This window comes from Choloepus didactylus, chromosome 18 (genome assembly GCF_015220235.1).
Source record: "Choloepus didactylus isolate mChoDid1 chromosome 18, mChoDid1.pri, whole genome shotgun sequence".
NCBI classification, from domain to species: domain Eukaryota; kingdom Metazoa; phylum Chordata; class Mammalia; order Pilosa; family Megalonychidae; genus Choloepus; species Choloepus didactylus.
This window is the reverse complement of record NC_051324.1, coordinates 1302634-1312295: the sequence shown is the minus strand read 5'-3', so window position 1 is coordinate 1312295 and position 9662 is coordinate 1302634. Positions and strand designations below refer to the sequence as shown.

Sequence of the window (9662 nt, the reverse complement as noted above, 5' to 3'; positions counted from 1 at the left end):
TTAGTGCAGAACGTCACCTGGTAACACCACACGGAGGGTCTCAGGAACCAGCTCACAGGACACACGTGGGCTCCTCGGTGAGGCCGAAGAGAGGAGCGGGGCTGGGGCAGGAGGGGGGGCTGGGAAGCGGCTCGGAGCCGTCACCACTCCGTCAGGTGTGCACTTGCTTTATCGGGGTGTCGCTCCCCTCCATGCTGACAGTCCCCAGCCAAGAACGCGCTACGGGACCCTGGGAGCCCCTGACGCTGCAGGCAAACTCAGTGTGGGGGAGTATTTTTTGGGGAGAAAGAAGGTCTATAGTTTTCCTTAGAGTCTCAAAAAGATCTGTAGTTTAGAACAGGTTAAGAGTCCTGCCTTTCTTGCACCTGGAAAACTACAAAACATCGCTGCAAGAAAATAAAAGAGAACTAAATAAATGGAAAGACACCCCGTGTTCCCGGACTGGAAGTCTCCATGTTGTTAACTTGTCAATACTATCCAAAGTCAGCTACAGCTTCATCCTGACTGAAATTCCAACAGCCTTCTCTGCAGAAATGGAGAAGCCAATCAGCAAATCCATATGGAAGGCTAAGGAGCCCCCTAAATAGCCAAAACCGTCTTGAAAAAGAACAAAGCTGGAGGATTCACACTGCCCAATTTCAAAACTTATTGCAAAGCTACAGTAATCAATATAGCATGCTACTGGCTCCAACACAGAGACATAGACCAATGGGATGCAACTGAAAGCAGAAGTAAATCTTCACATCTATGGAAAACTGATTTTTGACAAGGATGCCAAGTCTACTCAATGGGGACAGAATAATCTCTTCAAATGTGCTGGGAAAACTGGGTATCCACATGCAAATGAATGAAAGTGGATCCCTACCTCACACCATATACAAAAATTAACTCAAAATGGATCAATGACCTAATTTTAAGAGTTAAAATTATAAAACACTTAGAAGGAAACATAGGAAAATATCTTCAGGACCTCATAATGGGCAATGGATTCTTAAACTTTATACCAAAAGCACAAGCAACAAAAGAAAAAATAAATGAGAACTCATCAAAATTAAAAAACTTTTGTGCATCAAAGATCGTTAAGAAGAAAGTGAAAGATAACTTACAGAATTGAGGAAAGTACTTGGAAACCATATATCTGATAAGGGCTTATTATCCAGAATATATAAAGAACTCCTGCATGAAACAACAAAAGACAAACAACCCAGTTAAAAAATGGACAAAGGACTTGAATAGACATTTCTCAAAAGAAGATATACAGATGGCCAATAAGCACATGAAAAGGGGCTCAACGTCATTACCCACCAGGGAATCAAAACCTCACCAGGATGGCTATGATTAGAAAAACACACAAACAGAAACCAGCAGGTGCTGGCCGGGATGTGGAGAAACAGGAATCCTTCACCACTGCTGGGGGGATGTACAATGGCGCAGTCGCTGGGGGGCGGTTTGGCGGTTCCTCATGAAGTTGAACACAGAATCACCGTGTGATCCAGCGGTCTCACTTCTGGGTGTACTCCCCAAAGAACCGAAGGCAGAGACTCTGTCACCCCTATCTGCACACCGATGCTCATAACGGCATCACTCACAATCACCCAAAGATGGAAGCAACCCAGTGTCCAGCAGCAGGTGGCCGAAGCCAAACGTGGGCTAAACCCAGCGGGAAGGTGCTCGGCGGTAAAGGGGGCGATGTGCCTACATACACCACAGCATGGCTGAGAAAGTCAGTCGGACACAAAAGGACAGCTGTCGTGGTCTCGCGTCTATGAAATTACTAGAATAGCCAAATTCATGGAGACAGAAGGGAGAGTCCCGGTTCCCAGGGCCGGGGTGAAGGGAAATGGGTGCAGGGCTCCTAGGGTGGGCTGGGGGGAGTTTGGTGATGGATGGCGGTCATGGTGGCACAACACTGTGAATTAATTAGCACCACTAAATTGTATACTTAAAAGTGGTTAAAATGGGAAATGTTACGTTGTATATATGTTACCACAATTCAAAAAAAGAGCCCCACCTCTGAAAGCGAGGCCGACTGACGCCCTCCACCGGGGAAGGAGACTGCGGCCTCTGAACGGCGGCTGCTCGGGCTGTCCCGGGGGCCCTCTCCTTGCTGCCCCGTGGCAGTGCCCCCACCAGCCCTGCCCACTCGCCTGGCCTTCCCGACCCCACAGCCTCATGGGCGCCCCTGCCCCTGCACCCCCCAGCACTGGCCACTCCAAAATGTCTGTTAAATAAATGAACAAACGTAAGAAAAGTGGTCACCGTCACTGTCGTCGTGGCACGAGTAGTCGTGGGAGTGTGATGATGATCAGGGGGCTCGAGGGGCGACCTTGAACCCCGGGGATGTTCCAGGGGAGGAGACCTGCTGGGGCCCCCGCCCAGCTCAGTCGGGCACAGGGAGGCGCTGGCTGTGGTCACTGGTGAACAGCTCTGAGCTTGGTCACCTCCAACAAGCAACAAGCGGGGCTGTCAGAGGCACAGAGCCGCCCCCCATGGGGGCCAGGCCCACCACAGGGTGGGGGGGCGGGGAGGGAGGGGGCGGGCCCTACCTGGAAGTGCTTCTCCTCGAACTTGGCGATCTTCTGCTTGCCCTGCTCCTGGTTCTCCCGGATGGCCTCTTGGATGCACTCATAGAAGGTGTCGAGCTCCACCTTCCGCTTCTCCTGCTGTCTCAGGCCGTACTCGAAAATGTTCAGGCAGATGATGACAAATTTGTCCTTGTAGGTGAGCGGCCGTTAAGGAAACTCACGTCTGTGCCGGTTGGTCATGAGTAGCAAACCGTGGCGATGGCTGGTATTTGAAACCCATGATCTCATGCAGCCCGTTTGCCAGATGGACAGACTGAGTCCCAGAGAGCTCCACAGTGGAGATGGGCTGGGGAGCACGAAGTGGTGGGGGACAGTTCTGCCCCTGGCCCAGGAGCAAATGAATGGGGACTGCAGGGGCTGGGGGGCGGGGAGTGGGGCGGTGGGAGGGGTCCACAGAGCAGAGGGGAGACTTGGGGGCACGTCGGGGGGGTTGCTGGGAGCCCGAAGGAGCCACCAGGCAGCCAGGGAAAGCAGGCCTGTGAGCCCTCTCTGGTGTGTTGTCGCCAAGGGCCCGCCTGCCTTCTCAGCGGCTGCAGGAGCCCGAGGGGCCGTGGCAGTGGGCAGGCCACGCATGGGCTTTGATGCACAGACCCAGGTCCAACTCCTGCCTCCACCACTGCTTCTGGGACCCTGGCCTGGCAAGTCGCCTCCCTCCCTGGGCCTCAGTTTCCTCACCTGGAGCGTGAGGAGCACACCCCCACCTGCTGGGGGCAGGGCCTCCAGGGGTGCAGTGGGGGCGGATGAAAGGACCTGCCCAAGGTCACCCGGCCACAGGGTGCTCCACCAAAATTCAAACCCAGCTCCGCCTGGCTCCGAGTCGCCCAGCTGGCAGCAGGTAGACAGGCCGGGAGCCCTGTCTGGCCCAGAGCCGGGCTCTCTGCCACCTGCTCAGCCCTGGACGTACTCAACACCCCCATCCCCTCCCCACCGTCATTTTCAGCATACTAGGGCTTTAAGAGTGAATTTCTCTCTGGGCAGCAACGGGGGTTCTATAGACCAACTCTGTGACTCATCCTCCCCTCAGCACTCTCAGCTCCTATTGCTCCAGGAGTCTAACCTGAGGCATCAATTTGCAACGTGAGCCAATCACCTTGTCCTCATGATACCCTCTGGGGATGTCAGGTAGGTTTCGGGAAGGCAGGCGGGCTTTTGGGTACCCCTGACTAGAGTTCAAATCCCAGCTTCTACGCACATGGCTTTGGACAAGTCATTTCACGTCTCCGACTTCCCCAGGTATACGATGGAATGCACTATGCACTCATCTCCTGGGGTGGTTGTTACCATAAACGCACATTTTCAACCAATTCCTCCACCTTTGGCACCCAGCCTGCCAAGCATGGCGGAGCTGGGCCACGATGTACAGAGATTCCGGGGGTCCCCGGGAATCAGACGGCATCCTCAGGCTGAAACCCGGCTGACCTGGCTCTGAGGAGCCGCTTATGTACAATCCCCGGAAGTGGGGACTTTGCCTTCCAGGGTCCCACGTGAGAGATGGGGAAACTGAGGCCCAGAGAGGAAAGGGGCTTGGCTCTCCCGCCCCTGGGCTCTGCCGGTGTGGCAGCGACCTCCCAGGCAGGATATGCTTCCAGGAGCTCGCTGATGCCCGGCAGATGCGACAGCTTGTTGCCCTCCACGTCCTCGGCGTACAGGCTGTCGAACAGGAAGGAGCCGTTCATGTTCTCGATGAAGGCGGCCTGCGGTCAGAACCACAGCGGGCCATGGGTGACCGGAGCTGGCTGCAGTGTGCGAGGACACACGAGGCGGGTGGGTGGCGCGCCGGGCCCGGCACAGCGAGGGCTTCCTGGAGGAGGTGACGCTGCACCGAGGCAGCCCGTGAGGGAAACTCCAGGTCCAAGGGGCACTAAGCTGCAGGCTGCTTTCAGAAACGAGCACGCAGCTGGGTGTGGCTGGAGAGCCGGGCGGGGATGGGAGAGAGGGGCGCCGTCACGGGGCGCGGCCGGAGGCTCTAGGGGGCTGCGCCCACCGACCGCTCCGAGCACCACCAGGCGCTGGAGGCGGGGACGGAGCCAGACGGCCGAGCTCCGTCGGCCCCGGGCCCTGCTGGCCGGCTCCCTTTTCCCGCCAGGGGACGAGTTCCCGGGGCCCCGGGGGTCCCGCCGACGCGCCGGCAGCACCTCGTGCTCCTCCAGCTCCTCCCGCCGCGCGAGCTCGTCCTCCTGCCGCGCCTGCGCCAGGTTCTCGCGGTGCCGCAGCTCGTCGATGGCGAACTGGTGCCGCGCCTCCGCCTGCTCCTTCTGCGGGCGGGGCCACGGTGGGCGGGGCGTCGCGGTGGGCGGGGCCCGGGCGCGCGGGAGGGAGGCCCCGCCCCTAAGGCGCCAGTCCAAGTGGGAGCAGGGAAAGCAGGGGCACGGGTGGGCGGACGTCCCGGGGGCCCCAGGGGAGAGGAGCTCACTTGGGTTGGTGCCCCCTCCTCCTGGCGCTCCTCCCCCTCCCCGCACCCGGGGGTTCCCCGGAGCCCCTCTGCTCAGCCCGCACCCCCTTCCCGGCTCACTCTCTGCACCCCAGGGGGTCTCGCCTGCTGCCAGAACCTTCAGGTTCTCCCACCCTGGATCCCCAGACGACACCCGGTATCTGCCTCCGGCTCCCCCCTGGCTGTGTCCCAAGCTCCTCCCAGCTCGCCCCGCCAGAGACTGGCCTGTGTCCCTCGGGCCCCTAACCTCCTCTCCATTCTGTCCACCTCTAGCCCTCATCTCTCGCCAAGCATCCCACCCCCCCAAGGCAGCCTGTCCCCTCCTCACCTGCCACCCCCTGGCCAGCAGCCAGAGCCGACCCTACCAGCCTCTCGCTTACCCTGGGTGGCTCCCTCTTGGGCTTAGGATGCTGACAGGCTCCCACAAAGCCTGCCTGCCCCCTCTCCCCGGGCGCCCCCCGACGTGGGGCCTGTGCACGTGCTCTGCCTTCTGCCTGGGCCGCCCCCTGCCGTCCCGCAGATTCCAGCTCAAAGGCCACTTTCCGGAACCCCCACCCCACCCCAGGCCAGGTCCGGCCCCCATTCTGTTCACTTCCCAGCCTCCCCGTCTCTCTGCAGATCCTCTGCCGCTCCGGATCCTGAGTGTTCCTTCCACTCTCCCCTCCCGGCCCCGCCCAGACACCACGTCCCCACGCCTTAGCACGGGCCTGGGCCCCAGACACACAGACTCCATTTACTCCTCCGTCGTACGCAGAGGGGGGTCCTTCTAAAATCTGTGTTCATTGAGCTGTGCACTTACATTCTCTTCCTCACATATTCATACATCAGTAAATAAGTTTAAAAATTTAAAAATCTCTGGTATCCACCCCTCCTCTCCATTCCCCAGCCCTGCCCTCCCGAGGCCGCCATCTCCTCTCCCCCTCTCCCGCTCCCCACCACTCTTGTGCCCACAGCACCTGCCTCCCTGTCCCCCAGCCCTCCCCCAGACCCCTTCCCCGGAACCTCTGATCAAATCACGCCACCCCATCTGCTCAGAAATCTCCTTGGGCCTCACCTTCAACAGGACAAGGCCCCGCTGACCTGGCCCGTGTCCCCTCCAGCCTGCTCCCCTCGCCCCCCAGCACCCAGAGCCCCCAGGCTCACAGCCCTGCCCCTTCTCTCCCTCTGCAACTCTGGCTGGATCCAGGCTCAGGCTTAGTGGGAGAGGAGTGGGCCCCAGGGAGCCCCCCGGGGACTGGGAGGCACCCGTGAGCCTCCGGTCAGCCTGTGGTGGACCTGGCTGTCCCTCTGCCCGCGTCCCAGGGCACCAGGAGGCGGGGACCCAGGGAGCCTACGGCTGGAGCTCAATCAGATCATAATGTGGATGGGGGCTTTGGGTGCCCTGCCTTGCAGAACCCGGCTTTTATGACCTTTTTATTATTTGTCAGATGATTCTAGGTGAGCCCCCGAATCTTCACAGGACAATGGGGCTGCTCGGGCCGAGCTGCCTGCCCCTTGGGGAGACCTTCCAAGGACCCTCGAGGGAAAAGCCGGCCAGGGCCTGTGGCAGCCACGCTGGTGAGGATGGCCCATGGATCATAACAAGCAAGGCACACCCAGATGGGCCCAGTCCCATCATTTGTGCCCTTGTCACCTTTCAAACACTGGGGAGTCTCAGTATTCAAAATCCCAGATCCTTCTACTGTTAGAAGACAAGACAAAGCCCATGGTCAGAGGGGGCCACTCTCGGAACCCCCCCTCACCTCCCAAGAGGGGGCTCGATCCCCTCGGGGGTGGACTCGGCTTGGGGTGCAGGGTGTGGGGACCTGTGGGCCAGCCCTCCTCCCCCGCCTTGCTGGGCTCCCCCAGCTGCTCCCTGGGTCACCTCTGGGACCCCCCCCCAGCTTTCTGTGGCGCTGGGTCCCCCGTCTCTGTGGCACCCAACACGAGGGATGGCCCTGTCCTGTCACCGAGGCTTCGTGATTGGGCCTGATTTTTGTCTTTCTTTCTTCCCCAAGGGGCAAGTACCCACAGGCGCTGACCACACTGCAGGAAGAGCTCCAGCTGAGAGGCATGCGAGAGCGGCCAGCTCAGCAGCGGACCAGGGCGCAGGCCAAGGAAAGGCCCCCACACACCGGGACCCTGGGCGGGCCGCCCCAGTGGGTGTCGGCCTCCCCGCAGTGAGCCGGGAGGAGAGCTGACCTGCCTCGTGGGCACGAGGAGGTTGTGGGATCCTGAGCTGCTGAGCTCTTCGTGTCCCACCAAAGCTCGTGGCTGGGGGCCCGGAGGTGCGGCTGCAGACCATGGCTCTGCCCTGAGTTGGTGGTCCCGGCTAACTGCTGACCCCCCTCTGGCCTCCTGATCTTGGAAGCTGGACAGTGTGATGGCCGCGAGGTGGCCTCGGACGACGCGTGGCAGGGCCCTGGCTGGGCTGGCTCTGGCAGAGGCAGAGCGAGCCACCCTCTCTCCTGCTCAACCCACCAGGCCCTGCCTTCCTGTCACCAGACTGGGGGCCTGCAGACCATCCCGCGGGAGCCGGGGCCGAGGGGGCACTTGCCGCGTGCTCGTCGATGCGCCGGAAGTCCAGGTAGACGAGGTCGGGAAGGTAGGCGTAGATGAACATCTTGTAATCCTCTGACTCAGAGATGGGGTTCCCGGAGAGGCTGAGCGTCCGCAGGTCCTTGAACCGCCGCAGGTAGATGATCTGGGGAGAAGGGCCTGTTTTCTGGCCAGCTGTGGGGTGAGCCCCCACCCTGGTACCTCCTAGGTCCCCCGCCCAGCCGCGGTGGCCCTCAGCGTCAGGGGCAGGGGGTTCCAGGCTGGAGGGCTGTGCTGAGGCTTTCCAAGGAGACCTGGGTTCAAATCCCGGCTGTGGGACCTTGGGCAATTACCTATCATGTGTGAACCTCAGTGTCCTCATCTGGAAAAGGGGCATAAGGGGTGTTATGTGGGCTGCAGCTAAGGGGGAGGTCCAAATGAAATAAGCTATACAGCATTTAGAAGCTTGCTAGCTGGCAGTGGTGGTGGTTAGTATCATTACTGGTTACTCCTATTAGGCATGCCTTTAGATGGTAAATTTCTTAAATTATATGGAACCCAGTGCAGAGTTAACCTTGGATCAACAGGATAACAGCTTCTGGAACATTCCACTAACTTATTCTTCCTATCCTCTATTTTTAGTAAAACGAGGAAAAAGATCAACCAGAGAGCTAACATTTTATTTGATAGCATTTTCTGAGCACCTACACACTCACTGTCCTCTACAAAAGATAAAAAAGAAACCTAGCATCATGCAGTCAACGTCCCTAAGCGCATTGTGGGGAGCAAGCCCTCCTGGCAAGAGCTTACATTCTGAAGGCAGGGGACAGAAAAGTTCTTATAAAATCAGTAAATCCCACCATGACAGTTTGGGGCACGTGCTGTAAGGAGTGCAAGCTCGGTGCCGTGAGAGAAAGAACAGGGCAGGCCTTCAGGTGAGGGCCGCGGAGGACTTCGCGCCAAGGCCTGGAGGAGCCAGCCGTGGACGGTCAGGGTGATTTCCCAGGAGCAAAAACAGGAGCGAGAGAAGGCCGGGGGGGCTGCAGCGCAGGGCGTGGGGTGGGGGACATGATTGGAGGAGGTGGAGACAGGTCAGGCGGGCCCCCAGAGGACCTCACGGGCCATGCTTGGGGTGTGGGTTTTGTTCTAAGGACAATGGAAGCCACCGGAGAGTTTTAAGTGAGTGTGTGTATGGGGGTGGGACGGACACAGGTTTGATTTAATTTTTTGTTTGTTTGTTTTCATTTTTATTGGGATTGTTCAGATACCATACAATTATCCAAAGATCCAAAGTGTACAATCACTTGCCCCTGGGTACCCTCATACAGCTGTGCATCCATCACACTTAATTTTTGTTCAATTTTTAGAAACTTTTCATTACTCCAGACAAGAAATAAAGTGAAAGATGAAAAAAGAAAAAAAGAAAAGGAAACTCTAAACCTCCCCTATCCCTAACCAACCCCCTCAATTGTTGACTCCTAGTATTGATTTAGTATGTTTGTTACTGTTTAAGAAAAAATGTTGAAATACTACTAACTATAGTATATAGTTTGTAATAGATATATAGTTCTTCCCTATATGCCCCTCTATTATTAACTTCTAATTGTATTGTCGTACATTTGTTCTGGTTCATGAAGTGATTTCTAGTATTTGTACAGATGATCATGGACATTGCCCACCATAGGATTCAGTTTTATACATTCCCATCTTTTGACCTCCAACTTTCCTTCTGGTGACATATATGACTCTGAGCTTCCCCTTTCCACCTCATTCACACACCATTCGGCGCTGTTAGTTATTCTCACATCTTGCTACCAACACCCCAGTTCATTTCCAAACATTGAAGTTCATCCTAATTGAACATTCTGCTCATACTAAGCAAGAGCATCTACATTTCTTCCACAAGGCAGGAGGGAGAGTCAAAGAAGGTAGAGAGGCAAAAGAAAGAGGAAACAAAAAAAATGACAGCTAGGAAGCAGCAAAAGGAAAAATAACCTTAAATCAAAGTAGAATAAAGAATCAGACAATAGCACCAATGTCAAGTGTCTAACATGCCTCCCCTATCCCCCCCCTTATCTGCATTCACCTTGGTATATCACGTTTGTTACATTAAAGGAAGCATAATACAA

At 57.0% G+C, this 9662-nt stretch overlaps 1 protein-coding gene across 9 annotated transcripts in view; it reads right to left on the bottom strand.

The window, feature by feature from the left end:
* Nucleotides 1-9662, bottom strand: part of DRC3 (dynein regulatory complex subunit 3) — a 36014-nt gene that overhangs the window by 10538 nt on the left and 15814 nt on the right. For all 9 annotated transcript variants that reach the window (XR_005212604.1, XR_005212605.1, XM_037808484.1 and 6 more), the window contains 4 exons: nt 7553-7699; nt 4721-4840; nt 4167-4279; nt 2547-2721 (listed from right to left, as the gene is read on the bottom strand). Coding sequence is in view for 7 of the 9 variants with exons in the window: in XM_037808484.1 (XP_037664412.1) it covers nt 2547-2721; nt 4167-4279; nt 4721-4840; nt 7553-7699 (555 nt within the window). In the remaining 2 variants the exon portion in view is untranslated. The remainder of the gene's footprint in view (nt 1-2546; nt 2722-4166; nt 4280-4720; nt 4841-7552; nt 7700-9662) is intronic.